The sequence below is a fragment of the Erinaceus europaeus genome, chromosome 7, assembly GCF_950295315.1.
Source record: "Erinaceus europaeus chromosome 7, mEriEur2.1, whole genome shotgun sequence".
Lineage (NCBI taxonomy): Eukaryota > Metazoa > Chordata > Mammalia > Eulipotyphla > Erinaceidae > Erinaceus > Erinaceus europaeus.
The window spans coordinates 79,885,447-79,904,828 of NC_080168.1; the positions used below are offsets into that span (position 1 = coordinate 79,885,447).

General features: G+C 40.4%; 1 protein-coding gene across 1 annotated transcript; it reads right to left on the bottom strand.

The window, feature by feature from the left end:
- Nucleotides 1-3,057: 3,057 nt before the first annotated feature.
- Nucleotides 3,058-18,625, bottom strand: MED4 (mediator complex subunit 4). Its single transcript, XM_007521220.3, has 7 exons — nucleotides 18,435-18,625; nucleotides 16,519-16,585; nucleotides 13,799-13,969; nucleotides 9,937-9,994; nucleotides 8,803-8,889; nucleotides 6,190-6,321; nucleotides 3,058-3,678 (listed from the first exon to the last, which is right to left on the bottom strand). The coding sequence occupies exons 1-7, from the start codon at nucleotides 18,563-18,565 to the stop codon at nucleotides 3,506-3,508; spliced, it is 819 nt and encodes a 272-aa protein (XP_007521282.1). The 5' UTR covers nucleotides 18,566-18,625; the 3' UTR covers nucleotides 3,058-3,505.
- Between the last annotated feature and the right edge of the window lie 757 nt (nucleotides 18,626-19,382).

Consider the following 19,382-nt stretch of genomic DNA (forward strand, 5'->3'; position numbering starts at 1 on the left):
CATAAAATTGGTAAGTCAAGATATGGTTGCATAAGTGAACTATTTAAATATGGAGGTCAACCACCAGAGAGAGACTTCTTTTTCTAGGAACTGCAGTAGGAGGTAATATGAAGACAAGAGACAATATTTTCTATTCTAAAACTTTTTTTATTTTCCCTGATTGATAGGGTTTCACTGACGGGAAAATTTTTTTTATTATTATCTTTATTTATTGGATAGACAGCCAGAAATTAAGAGGGAAAGGGGTGATAGACTGCAGTCTTGCTTCACCACTCGTAAAGCTTTCCCCCTGAAGGTGGGGGTCGGGGGCTCAAACCTGGGTCCTTGCGCATTGTAATACATGCACTTAACGAAGTGCACCACCACCCGGCCCCCAGGAAAAATAAATTTAAGAGATCTATTCCATTACTTCATAGTGAAGGAATTTTTTTCCCCTTAGTATTATTCAGTAGGAGTTAGATCTTTGCAGTTGGAGTTCTCTTAATGATCTAATGAAGCAAGACTAAAAGGTCCCCTGCTGCAGAAAGCCATACTGTTGTCACACCAGTCTTTTGCAGAGGAATCTGCTTCATTGCACAACTGAAGGATGTAGTCTTTATTATTTTTTAATCCCAGAGCACTGCACAACTCTGATTTATGGTGGTACTGGGGATCGAACCTGAACCTTTGGAACCTCAGGCATGAAAGTATTTTGCATAACCACTTCACTATCTACTCAGCCCTGGAGTTCTTTATGTTCAGATACTGCCCTCCACCCCATCTCCCCCTTGAGAAGAATGACTGTGGAGAGGTTGGGGAAGGTGAGAACTGGGAGGAGTTCTTGAAAGGCTTGGTTTCATTAAGGTTGTCCAATAGACTGCCATTAGTCCTAAATCACTATGTCCCCAAGGCACTATGTTAAAGGTATTCCCAAACTTCTGCCCTCCAAACATAAAGTTCTTCACACAGGAAAAAAACACTCTGGAAGGAATAAACAATTCCAATCAGTTCATGACTACTGACCTGCTTCCTGTTTATATCATCAGAAATAGCTGTTTTCCTTAAGTTTTTTTTTTTTTTTTTCCTGGCAGTCCTAATAGGAAGAAGCCTGTGAAGAACCCAAGGGAGCGGTCCTCTCCAATAGGCAGCAACTCTTAAAATTTAGCACAGGAAAAAGTAAAATGATTCAGTCTTTTACATCTCCCACTCCACACCTTATTTACTTGTTTAATTTTATTGTCACCAGGATTGTCACTGGGGCTCAGTGCCCACATTATGAATCCACCTCTCCTGCAGCCATCTTTTCCTTTTTTCTATTTTGATAGGACAGAGAGAAATTAAGAGACTGACTGACTCTGACTTGCAGACCTTAGGTGGGGACCCAGGGAGTGGTGGGGGTGAGGGGCACAACGCTCTAACTTGGGTCTTTGCACATGGTAGTGTGTGTGCTCTACCAGGTGTACCAATGCCCAACCCCCATGATGACTTTATTCTTTTTTTTCCCCCATGATGACTTTAATAGCAAACTTACCTTAAGCTTCATGAAGACAGAGAATGGTATATTTTGTAGACTCTGCTTTCCCCTCAACATGTACACTCTGGTTGCTAAGGCATAAGCAGGTGCTCCTCCAACTGGGGGGTGTGTGTGTGTGTGTGTGTACTTTATTGGCGATGATTTAAGTAGTTGGTGACACTTGGATCCAGTTTCTCATCTCCCTATGATAGGTGTCTACAAAACACTCTCACCCCCAATTTAGCTTCTTTTTCACCATCATGCACAAGGACCCCCAACCCCCTTCCACTCTTTCCTTCCCCTCCTTCTCCAGTCCTTTGCTTGGGTGCAGTAATCTAGTCCAAGGTTCACTGTTTTCCCTGTCTTTGTTCCTTCTGCCTAAGTGAGATAGTTTAGCTATTGTTTTTTTCCTTCCCATATTTTTGTGAACAGTGGATTACAAGATTGTAAGATTACAGAGAACAGTTCTATAATCAGACATACTACCAAAATTTTGAGTCCCCACCTTTCAACCTCCCAAAGATAACCAGCATAGTTCTCATGAAATCTTAGAAAGTTTGTATGCGAGTGTGTGTGTTTCCCATTTGCAGCAAACATAACCTGTTTGATCCCTTTGAGCTACTATTTGTTATCACTGCTACACTAGTTTCACCAACAGCAGTAACATCAATAATAAGCAGTGCAAACCTTAACTCTACCATCACAGTTACTAGAAAGGAGCTGGGTCTGGTGGTTTGTGTTGAAATCTTCAACATATGCTACATAATCCAGAACTTCATTACAAAAGGTATTTCTCAGCCACTGCTAGTGGTCATTTCCAGCCGTATCTATCTGTGGGATTACCTTCAACTTTATCTAATGGGAAGCTGCCATGTTGTAACCAGAGTATCAGATCTACATCTTCCCAGTCTCAAATTCAAACATCTGTCGTAGATTTAATCTCCATTCCTCAAAGTATTTTGTCAAGCTTTCTGGAGTCCATCACAGATTGCTTTTGGAGGAATTAAATTGCAGTGGCAAAATCCTCTGGGACTTACATTTTTTATCAGCTTTGGTTTCACTAGTCCCCTTAGTGTTTAGCTCTTTTGATGCATAAGCAACAGGCTGCAGTGTAGAAGTCAGTTTCTTCCAAGTTTTTCACATTAGCATTTATGTTACATTGTTCTAATAGGGTGAGGTTGTTAGTCAAAACTTTTCTTTTATTGAAGTGTCTGCAGTATCTTTTCTTGCCACCAGAGTTATCACTGGGGCTTAGGTGCCTGTACTACAAATACACCACTCTGTTTTTATTGTTTTTCCTATTTTAATTAACAAAATAGATTGAGAGGGCAAGGGAGGGGAGGTAGAGTGACACCTGAAGACCTGTTGCACCACTTGGTGAAGCTTGAACCCTGCTGCTCTAAAACCTATTTGCTCTTACTCGTAGCACAGATGTATCCATTACATTATGTTCATTTTCACTTCAAAATCCTACTAAAATATGTGCGAAGTGTAACCAGGTTATAGAAATAACTTCCTACCTCAGAGAGGGTCTATATATTTAAAAAAAAAAAAAAAGCACAGAATACTAACAAAAATGAGGTTTATTTACAAAAATTACAATAGTTACAAATAGTACAGATTGAAACTATTCTGTTTCTGTGACAGAAGCCAACAGCCTTCAGTCTCAAAGTGTTTTGTTAATCTGAGCTATGATGCACACTCAGTGATCCAGTATCTTTCTTTTAAGGCTGTTTTTATTTTTCCTGGAAACTTCTATGACTATTACATATATATATGTACATGGATCAGCTCCTTCAAGTTTTATTTCCAAAACTACTATGTACAACTCCAATACAACTGGAATAGAACAGGGTAAGACAGTACTAAATATTATTATCTTGTTCTCCAACAGTAAAATCTGCATTTCAATAACCATCCAGTGGCTCAGAACTGAAACTGTCATTTTTGGCTTTAAAAAGGAAAGTCCAAATAAGATCCTATAATATTTCATAAAACATCCCTTTTTATGTTTTAGTCAGAGTCACTACTACTGCTTGAAGAGTCTGTTGACATAACCTCTACATCGTCTTCATTTTCTTTATTATGTCCTGGAGGTTCCAACAAAAAGTCATTACTATGATTTGGTGGAAGCATATTCATTGCCATGTCATTTGACTGCCATGGATACTGTGGAGCAAGGACCTCTGGAGAGAAGAAAGCGCAAATGAGAACATGTCTAATAAGACGCTGGGGAAATAGCATGATGGTTAAACAAAGACTGTCATGCCTGAGGCTATGAGGTCTCAGGTTCAGTCAGCCCCCAGCACATAAGCCAGAGCTGAGCAATGCTTTGGTAAAATAAATTCTAATACTAGTTAATTTCCTTCTTGGGGGGAAAAATAGTCTGCTTCCATCTTGCTGATAGCCCATTCCACAATTTAAAGTATACTAAAACTTTGGTGATAAAGCTGTATTTTTGCTTTGGCAATGAATCTTCCATGCTCCCAAGAATAAAGTAAAATAGCTTTTAAAATATTTTATATGATACAGTTTTACACAAGAGCAAGAAGTCAGAGGCACCAAAAACTAATATATGCAACACCAAAGATTCAAATCAGAAGCCTCAGGCATACAAGTCCTATACTCTATTGAGCAATTTTCCCAGCTGTTTATTTTTCCTGTTTTACTGGATAGGACAGAGAAATTGAGAGAGGAGGGGGAAATAGAGAGGGAGAGAAAGATAGACACCTGTAGGCCTGCTTCACTGCTTGTGGGGAGCTAGGGGCTCGAACTGGCATCCTTGCACTTTCTACTATGTGCGCCACCACCTGACCCCCTCAGCTATTTGATTTACTATACTATTAAGCCATGGGGGTGTGTGTGTCACTGGGGCTTCATCACCCAAGTGCATGGCACAACAGTTACATTCCAAGTGAACTATTTTGCTGACCCAACAAAGTGGACTTTAAAAGGGTCTACAGAGTTTTATTAACTAGACAAGCAGGTCAATTATTAAATACCTCTAACTCCTCATATCCACTCTTTCAGCATTGCCAACATTTCCCTTGTGCTAGCAGCTAAAGTTTTATCAGTAGAGGGCACTAGAGAAACTACAGAGGAATACATTTCTATTCCTACACCCAGTGTTTTCATTCTTACTCATTGGTGATACGCAATTCAAGTCTTTTACATACCCTAGCAAGTTTCAGTGTTACTCTAGAGAGTGGTATCCAAGTTTTGCCAATATCTCAAAATGTGACTTCCAGCTAATTCCCCCTGGATCCCACTGGATAATTTTCTAATTGCCATCTATGGCTTGTGACAACTCATCTAATGTCTCTGCCACCCAGAGTCAGTTACACTCTCTGCAACAAAGGCATCAGATAGGAGTATCAACATCGAGGCTGGGGTAAGGGACTTCTCAGTCCCTTCCTTGGGCAGGTATTCCACCTTGGTCCTGCAGGTAGCAACTGAACCCCACATCTGTTATTCCTGTAATTGTTATGCAAAAAGGCTTTCACGCCTCAGGCTATCAGAGTGAGGTTCAACCCCCAGTACCACCATAAGCCAGACCCGAGAGCAGTGCTCTGGTAAAAGTCTTGTTAGTGTCTTACTAGTTAATGTTTTTTGAAAATTTTCCATGCCATAGTGTAGTGTAGCTTCTGACCCTTAACTAAACCATAGCTGGCATGATACAGTAGTCACAATGAATTAAAGGGAAAACTAATACACAGTGAGCAGACAGTATACCATTTCTAATAGTACTGAGGCATTCTTACAATGAAAGCATTAGCTAGGGAGTTGGGCAGTGGCACAGTGGGTTAAGTGCATGTGGCAAAAAGCGTAAGGACAGGCATAAGGATCCTGGTTCGAGCCCCTGGCCTCCCCACCTGCAAGGGAGTCACTTCACAGGTGGTGAAGCAGGTCTGTAGGTGTCTATCTTTCTCTCCTCCTCTGTCTTCCCCATCTCTCTCCATTTCTCTCTGTCCTATCCAGCAACAATGACATCAATAACCACAACAATGTTAAACAAGGGCAACAAAAGGGAAAATAAATGTCTGTGCTTATTTCTCTCTCTCAATCTCTATCTCCCTCTACCCTCTCCACTTCTCTATCCAATCAACAAAAGTTTGAAATAAATATAAAATAAAGCAAAGGAGAACACCCCAACCTTTGAGGGAAATAGTATGTTAACATATGAGAAAGCCTTCAATCTCACATCTTCCATCTAGAATATTCTTTATAGTAAGAGGAGATAATGGCAGAGAATCTATTAAAAAGTTGGCTCTTGGGAGTCGGGCTGTAGAGCAGTGGGTTAAGCGCAGGTGGCGCAAAGCACAAGGACCGGCATAAGGATCCCGGTTCGAACCCCAGCTCCCCACCTGCAGGGGAGTCGCTTCACAGGCGGTGAAGCAGGTCTGCAGGTATCTATCTTTCTCTCCTCATCTCTGTCTTCCCCATCTCTCTCCATTTCTCTCTGTCCTATCCAACAACAACAATAATAACTACAACAATAAAACAACAAGGACAACAAAAGGGAATAAATAAAAAAAAAAAGTTGGCTCTTTCTCTCTTATCATAAATATTTAATGGGATAATGCTTTCACCTCACTCCATGTCTCTTCCATATAATCAATAAAGTGAGAGAGAGACTAGTAGCTCAAACTTGCCTAATAGTTAGACACTGCATATCATCTAAAAAGTGCTGAACATACCTGGTAATCTGCCTGCCGCAAGTGCATCTCCTGGCAAATGACCATTCACACCATTAGTAGAAGGGTTGTTCATTTGACCCAATAATCCACTTCTCATCTCTAAATCAGTTGGGTATGGTCTTCGTGGATCCCCTAGTCAGTCAAACAAAAGGATCTGCATTTAATTCAATTACATACAAAATAAGCATTGATATCTTTTTAAATTAATTTTTTATCAGAGCATTGTTCAGCTCTGGTTTAGGGTGGTGTGGGTTACTGAGCCTGAGCCTTTGAAGCCTCAGGCATGAAAGTCTCTTTGCATAACCACTATAATAAGTACCAACACCCACCTGCATTGATGTCTTAAGTACTGATTTTCCTCAGCTCTTTTTGATAAACTCTGCTACATTTTCAACTTTAGAATATGAAGATTATCACACGAATTATTATTAAGAGTTATACACTTAGTGATAGCTCACTTGGTGGAGCATACACATTACTGTGTGTGAGGGGTTTGAGCCTCCTAACAACATGGGAGCACCTGCATGGTGGAAGCTTCCCTAGTGGTGGAGCACTGCTGTGGTGTGCCTCTTCTTTCTTTGTCCCCTTCCCCCTTTTATAAAGAAAAGAAAAATAAGGGAGGGGAAGATAGCATAATAGTTGCTCAGCGACTCTTTTTGCCCATGGTTATTGCTGGGACTCAGTGTCTGCACTACAAATCCATTGTTCCTGGGCCATTTTCCCCCCTTTTTTCCACTTTAATGGATAGGATAGAGAGAAACTGACAGTGGGGGGTCGGGGGGGTAGAGAAGGACAAAGATAGACACCTACAGACTTGCTTCACCACTTGTGAAGTGTTCCTGCTGGGGGGCTCGAACCCAGATCCTTGCTCGGGTCCTTTCGCATAGCTTACTACATGGGTTTAACCAGGTGTGCCACTGCCCAGCCCCTGAAGGCTCTCATGCCTGAGGCTTCAAAGTCCTAGATGCAATTCCCCACACCACCATAAACTAGAGCTGAGCAGTGCTCTAGTAAAAACTAAAAAAAAAGAGGACCAAGAAGTGGCATAGTGGATAAAGTGTTGGATTCTCAAGCATATGTCCCCAAGTTCAATCCTTGGCACTACATGTGCCATCATGGAATTCTGCTGCCAATCTCCAAATAAATTAAAAAGTCCACCAGAAGGAGTGAAATTGTGTAGGTACAAAGTCCTAGCAAAATAAGATATATATTTAAATATTGATTTTAACTTTATATTGATTTTTAACTTAATTCTGATTTTTAAAATAAACCATTCTCTATAGGAAAAAATATGTCAAAAAGCCTACTAATTTAGCAAATAATCTAAATGTCAAGACACAGCTAGAATGTTTATAGGGAGAACTCTCAAAATTTTCATTTAACTAGCCTCTTTGATCCATTCTTTTTTTTTAATATTTTATTTATTTATTCCCTTTTGTTGCCCTTTTTTTTTTTTATTGTTGTAGTTATTATTATTGTTGTCATTGTTGGATAGGACAGAGAGAAACGGAGAGAGGAGGGGAAGACAGAGAGGGGGAGAGAAAGACAGACACCTGCAGACCTGCTTCACCGCCTGTGAAGCGACTCCCCTGCAGGTGGGGAGCCGGGGTTTGAACCAGGATCCTTATGCCAGTCCTTGTGCTTTGCGCCACCTGCGCTTAACCCCCTGCGCTACAGCCCGACTCCCTCTTTGATCCATTCTAAGTTTCCAGTAAATAACTATTACAGGTTGATAAGGATTTGCATTAACATTTTTTTTCACTAAGCAGATTCTAACCTCTCAAAACTGGGGTTACCCTTAGTGTTTTAGTGTAGTAAAATACTGCCATCAGGAATAAAACTGAAATTGAGATAACCACCTCCCATCCCTCTCAGAAGACTGCTGGCAGCTATTTTACCTTGGGTCTCCATCTTACTTATGTCTGATCCACTGTTAATATAGTTGCAGTTTTATTAATCCTGCACTTTTCAGTCTTGAGTGCCTGCTATTGATTGCTTAGTGCATCACCTTTATCATTTAAGAGTTAGGACTATTCTTTTTCCTTTTTTTTTTTTTTTAATATTTATTTCACCATTTGTGAAGAAACCCCCCCTGTAGGTGGGGAGCCGAGAGCTCGAACTGGAATCCTTACATTGTTTCTTTTTTTTAACCAGAACACTGCTCAGCTCTGGTTTATGGTGGTGCAGGGGATTGAACCTGAGACTTTGGAGCTTGAGGCATGAAAGTCTGTCTGCATAACCATTATACTATCTACCCCTGCCCAGACTACCTTCCAGGCTGCAATCTTTGTGGAAATCCTAAGTATCCTAAAAAAATCTACAGCTTTAGAATCATCACATTTAGCTTGTTATTTCTAAAAATTAGTAACTCTTTTTTTTTTAAATTTCTTAATGTCTAATAACAATGCCTTTGTAGAAAGCAAACTGAATAAAATCTATGACCTATATTCTTACTGATGTTAAATATGTAGATGTTTTTTTAGGATACATATGGGGCAGGGTAAAAAAAAGAATATGTATTTAAATCTTTCCCATTTTAATGTAAAATTACTTAAGAAATTTCAAAATGACAAAAAATTTCTCATTAAAACAAACAGAAAGAGGAAGTTTTACCTGGAACCCAGGTTAATGGAGCACACACAGCATTACTTGCACTAATCCTATGTGCATACTTAATTATTTCTTCAGAGGAGATAGCACCTGAGAGAGTTAAGAGGGGAATACAACATTTCAGTTGAGTAAACATATACATTTATAAAAACATAATCATTGTCACATACCATTGTTAAATTGTCTGAATATATCTACATTTATATTGTAAACATAATTCTATCTCCAAACTAAACAAGATGATCAGAAAAATCAAGTGACATACTTAAAATAATATAACTGGGAGAGTAAAAAAGTCAGTGGCCATTAAATACTGTCACTGTCCTGAAAGCAATAGTAAACACACACACACACACACACACACACACACACACACACACACACACACACACACACGGAGGGGGGGGGGATAGAGTCAACAGTGCTTCATTTCCATTTCCCAATGCATCAAAGCTGCTAAATAAGAATATCTGGCATTATACTATTATTTGTAGTATATAACCCTATATCAGTAAGCAGACCTAGGTAGATTTCTACTGTTATCATGTATTTATAGATCTAAAAAAATTTAAACAGGAACAGAGTCTGAGAGAACTAAATGTAAATCATGCCTGTAAATTAAGAGGAAATAACCTGTTTCCTGTGTAATTCTCACATCTAGTATATAAACTAAAAACACCCCCCCTTTTTTTTAGAAAGAAGGACAGAACTAGAAGACATACTGGGCCTCTCCACCCCTCATGTGCACACATTCCATGCTGTCTAGTTCTGACAACATGATGTGCTGACAATGATACTATCCTTGTCCTGTCTTTCAGGAACCAACTCAAACTCCACCTTTTTTTTTATCCATCAGTTCTCTTTCCTTTTCCCAACAATTTTATAAACTCATCTTTATTTCACATTTGGATATAAAGGGATAATCTTGTCATATTATTGCTTATTCTAACCCGAAAAAGGACATGACACTTGCTAACAACTCCTAGCAGTGTTAAACCACAGATGTTTTACAATGAAACTGTCCTGGAACTTTTTCAATAGTAGTAAATTTCTGATTACTAATAACAATGCTATCATTTTCTTGAAACCAAAAGTTAACATTTTTAAAAGGACATTTTGTATTTCCATAGTACTAACCTTTCCTTGCTTTTTCTATTGATTTGAGTTTTTCTTTTGCTTGGTAAACAGCTGTTGCCTGATTTAAAGGACATTTCAAAAAGAAATATGGTTTATTCTTAACTACATTAAACATAATTTTTGCTTCACAAAAGTAGTTATCTCACAAAAACAACTGCACAATCTGAAAACCTCAACTTATTTGTGTTTTAAAATACCACTAGACATCACTTGCACAGCAAATACATTTAATGTAAGAAATACCCTTTTCAGTCTCTATTCACAAATTAGATACAAAGCAAAATCAGACTGCCTACCAGTGCCTTTTCTTTTTTTTTTTTTTTTAATTTTTTTTATTAATTTTATTTTTGAGAGAGATGCAGAGAGAGAGAGAGAAACACCAGAGCACTGCTCAGCTCAGGCTTATGGTGGTGCCGGGGATTGAACCTGGGACTTAGGAACCTCAGGCATGAGAGTCTGTTTGCATAACCATTATGCTGTCTCCCCAGCAGTGCCTTTTCTTTATATCTTCTCTCATAACCATGCAAGAGATTCAGACAGTGTAATACTAGAGCTTACTATTCTTGGATTTAGTTCAGTAATAGTTAATATTTTTCTAGTTTACAAGATACATTCTTAGATACTTACATATGACTACTACCTTCACGCTCAATGACTATAAAGAAAATTTTCCTTCCTCCCACCCACACAAGTACACAAAAGGGTAAAATGAAGTTAATGTGTCATTTTTTATGTGTCTTCAAGTTACAGCACAGTGGTTAAGAGTATGGAACCATATAGATCAAGGTTTAAGTTCTATCTACAGTTTTTACCCTTTTTAAAAAAATATTTTATTTATTTATGTAAAAGATAGGAGAAGAGAGAAAGAACCAGACATCACTCTGGCACATGTGCTGCCAGGGATCAAACTCGGGATCTCATGCTTGAGAGTACAAAGCTTTACCACTGCGCCACCTCCCGGACTGAATTTTTACCATTCTTAAGCAAGCAAGGCAGTATTTCTTTAGAGCTTTGGCTTATTTGTAAAATGGAAGAACACTGTTGATCTCAGAATTGTCACAAAAAGTGAGATGACAAAAAGTGCATGACAAGTACAGAGTACAGGGTCTGGTGCACAAGTATCCAGTAAATGCTAGTTTAAATCTAGTTTTCTTTTCTTTTTTTTAAGAGAAATGGAGAGAGGAGGGGGAAGACAGAGAGGGGGAGAGAAAGACACCTGCAGACCTGCTTCACCCCTTGTGAAGAGACTCCCCTGCAGGTGGGGAGCCAGAGACTTGAACCGGGTTCCTTAGGCCGGTCCTTGCGCTTTGTGCCACATGTGCTTAATCTGTTGCGCTACAGCCTAATTCCCTAAACTTTTATTTATATAAAGGAGACATGACAAAAACCATAGGATAAGAGGGGTACAACTGCACACAATTCCCACCACCAGAAATCCGTGATCCATCCCCTCCCCAATAGCTTTCCTTTTAAATCACAGCATTACTCAGCTCTGGTTTATGGTGGTGTGGGAGACTGAACCTGGGACTTTGGAGCCTCAGGCATGAGTCTCTTTGCATAACCATTATGCTATCTACCTGTGCTCTTAATTCAGTTCTGCTCTCTTTAGCTCAATAACTTCATTTTTGGAAATCTAATCTGAAGAATATAATTTAAAATGCAGAGAAAAAAAGCTTTTTAAAAGGTATAGTCATCAAAACATAATAAGGGGTGGAAAACAAAAAAAATAGAATAAGTTTTAATAACCAGCACTACAAAGTAGTATCTTGCTATTAACAAAGTGAAAAAATAAAATATATGAATATACCCAAGACTGAAAGGAACAACATCAAATGGAACAATAGTGGTAATCTTTGAATACTGTGACAAAGGATGTTTTTACTGTTTAATTTTTTTTATTATCTTTATTTATTTATTAGAGAAAGCCAGAAATTGAGAGGGAAGGAGGTGATAGGGAGAGACACACCTGCAAGATTGCTTCACCACTCGCAAAGCTTTTCCCTTGCAGGTGGGAACAAGGGGCTAGAACCCAGGTCCTTGAGCACTGTAACTTGTGCACTCAATGAGGTGTGCCACCACCCAGGCCCTCTATTTACTTTTCTATATTTTCTGAATACTTGTTATAAGTATTACTTTCCTAATAGAAAAGAGACTTACTTTATGTTTTTGAGGTTCCAGAGTCTTGTGTAAACAAGATTCCACTGCTCCAGGAAGACCCCCCCCCAATAGACAAATAGGAAGATACCACAGCACAGCTCCATCATTCCTCTGGTGCTATGGACTGAACCTAGCGTTTTGCACTTGGTAAGGCGCATGACTTAAAGGGTGAGTTAGTTATCTAATTGTTAAAGAGAGAGAAAGAGATCAATTGCTTTGAGTCATTTCTTCAACAGGAGTGGTTAATTTACCCTAGACCACTATGGCTAAGTAAGCTTATATAAACCAGGAGTGGGAAATGTGTGGCCCTGCTAAAGCAACCACTGGTATGACTCAAAATTCAATACATCTAAGGGTTTTTTTCAGGGCAATATTAAATGCTATTTTTTTTTTCATCATGATCAATTTTATTCCACTGCATACTTAAGCAAATGTTATTCTCAGGAAGATGTTTAGGATTAAAATTAAAAAAATTTTTTAAACATATTTATATAAATGCTAATTTTTTTTAATTTATTTTTTTGCTTCCAGGGTTATTGCTGGGGCTCGGTGCCTGTACTATTTCTTCCCTATTTTTGCTGCCCTTGTTATTGTTGTTGGATAGGACAGAGAGAAATAGAAAGAGGAAGGGAAGACAGAGAGGGGGAGAGAAAGATAGTCACCTGCAGACCAGCTTCATTGCTTGTGAAGAGAGACGCCCCCCCCCCCCCACAGGTGGGAAGCTGGAGGCTTGAACTGGGATCCTCACTTTGGTCTTGTGTGTTACACCATGTGCACTTAACCTGCTGCGCTACTGCCCAGCCCCCAAGTGCTAAGTTTTAAGGTCATAATTTTTTATGGCCTGAGAATGATGTTATAAATGTCCAAATGTCCCTTGGCAGAAAAAAGGTTCCTTCTGATATCATGACCTGACATAAATTTAATAAACACAAATTTTATATATTCTATGTTATAGCTATTCTCTTACAATGAAATAAGCTAGAAAAAGTTAAGAAAATCATAAGAGAAAATATACTTAACAGTATTACTAGGAACAGTTCAAACCTATGTTGTTCAAGAGTCAACTGAATTTTTACTAGGTTCAAAATATTTTCTTTTTTTCAGCCCCCCCCCCAACTGCCACCAGGGTTATCGTTGGGCCTCAAGGCCAGCACTTGGCCTTGAGTTCATGGCTCCCGGTGGCTATTTCCCCCCTTTTTCTTTCTATTATACTTGATAGGACAGAGAGAAATTGAGAGGGGAGGGGAGACAGAGAGGGAGAGAAACAGATACCTGCAAACTTGCTTTATCACTTGTGAAGCACCTCCCCACACACATGGGTGGGGAGTAGGGGGCTTGAACCCAGGTCCTTTTGCATGGTGGTATGTGCACTTAATCAGGTGTGCCACGGCCCAACCCCCAAAATATTTTCCAAACTGAATAGTTAGAATATTAGTAACTAAAATTTACATCAGGATAAGGCACTTTTATACTTCAATGTACAGAATTCAATGAAATAATAAATAGTGGTTCCAAAGTCATGCAGATAAAAATATGAAAGAGAATGACAATGGCATTTCATTTAAACTAGCTAGTAAAGTGTCACTTTTAGACCTGGAAAGTCAGGTTTCTTGCCCTCTCAAAATACTTGCAACAAATTCAACTTTTCAGAAATAAAGTAAACAGTCTTTATGTTTCTATTTTAAGAACTAGTCTGTCAACTCACCAGTATTTGTTCTGCTTCCTTTAGCTGTTTTTGTAGTTGCTGAATATCATTATCTCTCTTCTCTACTTCTTTTTCTAAAACCTGCATTTCATGATGAATTTTCCCCTGGTTAAGTGCCAATTTCATCAGTTCTTGAAATTCTTCGTCTCTGTGAATTAACAACTCCAGTACCTGACAGACAATAAATAATTAAAACAGACAACAAACAAGTCAAAGTCTACCTCCTAACAAGAAGCAAAGAAATCCACAAGTGAATTGACTAGGCCAGAAAATGAGAACTTTTCACACATCACAACTAAATTAAAATAAATAGCAGAGCTGGTAATAGCTCATGTTCAAACCTAGCCTCCAGTGCACTGTAGGAAGCTTCACTGTTGTGGTGTCTTTTTCTCCCTCTCAAAGATTGATTCAATTATGAGAGAGAAGGGGGGAGGGAGAGAGACAGAGATATGTATGGGAGGAGAGAGCCAGATTATGACTGGTACTTATGATGCAAGGAATCGACCTCAGGACTTTGTGCTTGAGAGCCCAATGCTTTATTTAGTGCACAACCTCCCAAGCCAATGTCTCTCTATATGAAAAAAGTCAGCCTGGAAGCCTCAGTGATGAATACAAAATTAATTAAAAAAAAAAAAGAAATTATGTAATGTCTTTTTAATATTTATTACTGGATAGAGACAGAAATTGAGAGGAGAAAGGGAAAGAGACAGAGGAACATCTGAAGCCCTGCTTCACCACTCATGAAGCTTTACCCCTGTAGATGGGGACCAAGGGCCTGAATCTGGTTCCCTGCGCACTATGTGTGCGCTTAACCAGCTGTGCTACCACCTGGCCCCTGTAATGTCTTCTTTATTGATTTCCTTAAAAATCTTTATTTTATTTTAATGAGAAATACAGAAAGACCAGAACAGTACTCAGCTTTGGCTTATGGTAGTGCTGGGAATGACACCTAAGATCTGAGAGTCTGAGACATGAAAATCTTTCGCATAACCATTGTACTGTCTCCCTAGCCTACTGGTTTCTAATTATATACCATTCTTCTTTTCATACAAAGCTAGTCTTTCAGAAGGAGTGACATGCTAAAACAATCAGGTTTCCCAGGGAAGATCAAATTTAAAAATGTTACCTTTGAAAATGTCATACAGAATCTTTCAAAATACTTGAGATGACTGACACCAAGAACTTCAAGGCATTTTTATGTATCCGTGCTAGTATGCATTAGAAAAAAATATAACTATTAAAAAATAAAACTGTGATTTCATGCTTGGAGTGAATACGGTATATAAAACAGCTATAGGAAAAACTATTGATTAATTAACAATTGTTAATCCTTTCTTAAATAAAAAAAATAAATGAATCTTAAAACATCAAAAAAAAAAAAAAAAAGGAAAAACTATTGAAGGTTAAAAAGAGGGAGATAGCATAGTAGTTATGGAAAAGAGTTTCATGCCCGATCCCAGGTTAAAACCCCATCATCACAAGTGAGAGTTGGGGAGGGGGGTTTAAAAAAGAAAAAGCAAACAAGTATGAATTCATATCCCTAGCCTCATAAGGCCTGTTTTCTCATTGGGAAAAATATAATAACAACAGTTTCTTATTACATAAGATTGTCAAGAGGGTTTATGACATAATGAATGATCACTAAACAGGGAGGAATCAATAAAGGGTAGTTATAATCTCCACAACAGGTGGGGGTAGATAGCATAATGGTTATGCAAAAAGATTCTCATGCATGAGGCTCCAAAGTCCCAGGTTCAATCCCCACACCATAAACTAGAGCTGAGCAGTGCTCTGGCTAAAAATAAATAAATAAATAAAAATCTTCATATCCACCCCACCACAGAATCAAGATGTCTTATTGGAATGCCTGTGCTAAGTAGGAAATACTTTAGACTAGCAGACTGATACAGAGACAGAGAAAAATTAGGAAGGGAGGAGACATAGAGACCTACAACCTTGCTTTACCACTTGTGAAGCCTTCCCCCTAAAGGTGGGGACTAGAGACTTCAACCTGGGCCCTTGTGCACTGTAATGTGAGCACATAACCAGGTGCACCACTGCCCCCCCTTCCCTATTAAAGCAGAACACTGCTAAGCTCTGGCTAATGATGGTGCCTAGATATTAAAGTCTCTTGTGCTATAGCTGGTACTATCTCTCAGGCCTCAGACAAATGTTAAATTCCTTCTTCTATTTTTTTTTTTAATTTTTAAGGGAGAAAGTTAGATACCTACAGATCTGCTTTATTGCTTGTGAATCAGCCCCCCTGCAGGTGGGGAGCTGGGGGCTTGAACCAGGATCCTTGGGCTGGTCCTTGTGCTTTGCACTATGTGCCCTTAACCTGGTGTGTCAATGCCCAGCTGAAGTTGGATCCTTGAGCATTATAATGTGTGCACTCAACCAAGGGTACCACTGCCCAGTCCCCAAGTGTTAAATTCTTAAGTAAATGACACAAAGAAAATGCCAATTTAAAAAGTGTCAATTAAAAAAAAAAAAAAAACTACAATCTCCCCCACCTCACCCCCAGCATAGCACTATGCAGCTCTGGCTTATGGTGGAGCTGGGGATTGAACTGGGAAACCTCAGAGCTTCTAGCATGAAAGTTTCTGTGGAAGCCTCATGTGGTCTCCTCAGCCCAGTCTTTCTATTTTCACACAAAGTAAATATAAATAACTTGTAAAAATTGTGTTTTTTTTCTTAGTTCAGGATAACATGCCACTTACCTGGTTTTCCTCTCCAGACTGTAACAATTTTTGATTTCTTGAAATTGCCAGCATTTCAATAAGCTCCCTAAAAAATGTGAAAAGTAAAAATAATATAGGCTTTAACTAACATGCTCAATAGACTCGCTGGATTCATAAATGCCCACAGCATGCTGAACACTCAAGGCTGCTGTCAAAAATCCCTAGTTACATGCTTACCAAGTAAGTCTCAGTTGCCTTTTTTAAAAATTCATTTTATTTACCAGAGTACTCCTCAGCTTCTAGTTTATGGTGATTGAGGGATTGAACCTGGGACTTTGGAGCCTCAGGCATGAAAGTCTCTTTGCATAACTATTATGCTATCTACCTCTTTTTTTTCCTTGCCTGAAGGGTTATTGTTGGGGCTAGGTGCCTGCACTATGAACCCACTGCTTCTGTAGGCCTTTTTCTCCCCTTTGGTTGTCCTTGTTTACCGTTGTTATTGTTGTCCTTGCTGTTGGATATGACGGAGAGAAATCGAGAGAGGGGGAGTGAAAGACAGACACCTGCAGACCTGCTTCACCACTGTGAAGAGACCCCATTGCAGGTGGGGCTCTAACCGGGATCCTTTCGCCAGTCCTTGTGCTTCACGCCATGTGCGCTTAACCCTGTGCACTACTCAAGTGTCAGTTGTCTTACCAAACCCATTTAAGCAGATTTACTAAGGATATGTTGTCTTGCTGGTGTCTTTATACTAAGAAATAATTTGGGGAGTCCGGCGGTAGCGCAGCGTGGCGCAAAGCGCAAGGTCTGGTGTAAGGATCCCAGTTCGAGCCCCCGGCTCCCCACCTGCAGGGGGAGTCGCTTCACAGGCGGTGAAGCAGGTCTGCAGGTGTCTATCTTTCTCTTCCCCCTCTGTCTTCCACTCCTCTCTCCATTTCTCTCTCTCTCCTATCCAACAACGACTACAATAATAAAACAAGGGCAACAAATGGGAATATATATATATATGAAAGAACTTGAACGCTCATTCCTTAAGAATAACTGAAAGAAAGAAACCGGGGTGCTCCACAACACAAACTTCAGAAAGCAGCACTTGCATTCATCTCTGTAAACATTTCCAACACCAAACGAGACAGCTGCCTCAAACAGGAGTTTTCTTATTCACTGTATGGACTACTAGCTGACTGAAAATGGCCAAGTGTCTTCTTCTGAAGCAATACTTTAATACAGTCTAGTAAGCGGATCAAACACAAACCACTTAATCTCTGGTGTCTGAGTATATAGTCATTATCATGTAGGAGTATAGTGCTGACCTACTAAGCCTAGTAATTGACACAGTAAGGACTAAATTTACAGCAAAGGTAAAAGGCTGATCACCAGCCAGTCGGATAATATAAGTAAATAGATTTGAACTGGACTACGAAGCATAAATGAATGATTAGCCTCTGTTGGAGGTGGAGTGGGAGACACTGAAGATGAGAAAGTAGGGTTAGTTTTAGAATGGGGCGATTTCAGGCAGGCTGGAGAGTATGGAACAAGAAGGGCTGTGACCGGAAAATAAATAGTTCTGCCAAGGAGGGAAGGAATCGTGAAGGCGTAGAGCCCCAATTAAAAACACACAAACACCGAGCACCTGGAAAAAGGGGCCTAAAACCTGAACTGCAGGAGCCCGCTGCGCTCGCCTCTGCTCAACAGATTCCAGGACGCCGTCTGTCTGTCCTCCTGTCTTGCCCTCTGGACTCCGGGCTCCTGCGCTCGGGCTTCCTCACTGCTTCCCAGCGAGGGCAAGTTCCCCAAATATTCGCTGAGAGTCACGGGCCGGGGAGCTCACCCCCATGGGCCTCTGCAGTGTCCCGGGGTCCACGCCCCGAGGGCGCCCCCAGGCACCTCGCGCTGCTCGGCCAGCCCTGAGTCAGTCCTCCATGTCCAGCTGGGGCCGGGCTCTCGGTCATTACCTCGACAACACCTCTAGATCCTCCAGCGCAGACAGCAGTCGTTCTCGTGTGCTGTTTCCGCCCGCTGCCGCCGCCGTCGCGCCGCCTCCAGAGCGCTCCTTCTCCTTCTCGCCGCTCGAAGGCGCCGCCATGTTCTCAGTGAGAAAGCGGAGCTGCGCGCCGACACTAGAAGCCGAAGGCTCCGCGGGCGGAAATAGGGGTCATAGAGGCAGAGGGTGCGTGAAGCCGGCCCAGAGCGGCTCCTAGAGGAGCACTGCGGGCGCCTGCGCCACCTGCTGGGCCATCGAGGGTATCTCGGATGCAGCCTGGCCAGCCCGAAAGCCCACCCCTTAAATTAGTCTCCTTAAATTAGAGACAAATTCTGCTTAGTCAGCATTCTCAAACGTTATTCCAACTCTCCTCTTCGACTTCTTGCGGGGGCTATGAATATCATAGGCCAGGAGCCATAATTTAACTTTTTTAAAAAGATTTACTTTTTCAAAGAATTTATTTATTTATTCATGATAAAGATAAGTGAAGAGAGAAAGAACCAGACATCACTCTGGTACATGTGTGCTGCCGGGGATTGAACTTGGGACCTCATGGTTGAGAATCCAGTGCTTTATCCACTGCGCCACCTCCCGGACCACTTTAAAAGATTTATTTATGGGGACCGGGAGGTTATGCAGCTGGCTGAATATAGAAGTTGTAATGTTCAAAAATCCATATTCAAGCAACCTGGTGCAGTAGTGCTGTAGGTTACTACTCTCCCCTCTTCCCTCTTCATTCTCCCACTCTCCATTCTTCCCCCTCTCCTCTCCATTTTCCACCCCCTCTCCCCCTCATTAATCTCCTCCTCCTTTCCCCTCTCTAATTCCCCCCTCCTCTCATTCTCTTCCTCTCCCCTCCCCTCTATAGTCTCCTCTCTCAAATTCTCTCTGTCCTATCAAATAAGTAAAGTAAATACAA

Bases quoted from the DNA above. Each gene is read 5' to 3' on its own strand.
- MED4 (XM_007521220.3), bottom strand. From the start codon at position 18,565: ATGGCGGCGCCTTCGAGCGGCGAGAAGGAGAAGGAGCGCTCTGGAGGC. The intron at 9,995-13,798 runs GTGAGTTGACAG...CCTTTAAATCAG, and splicing joins AGGAAGCAGAACAAATACTG to GCAACAGCTGTTTACCAAGC. The intron at 3,679-6,189 runs GTATGTTCAGCA...TCTTCTCTCCAG, and splicing joins TGCGGCAGGCAGATTACCAG to AGGTCCTTGCTCCACAGTAT.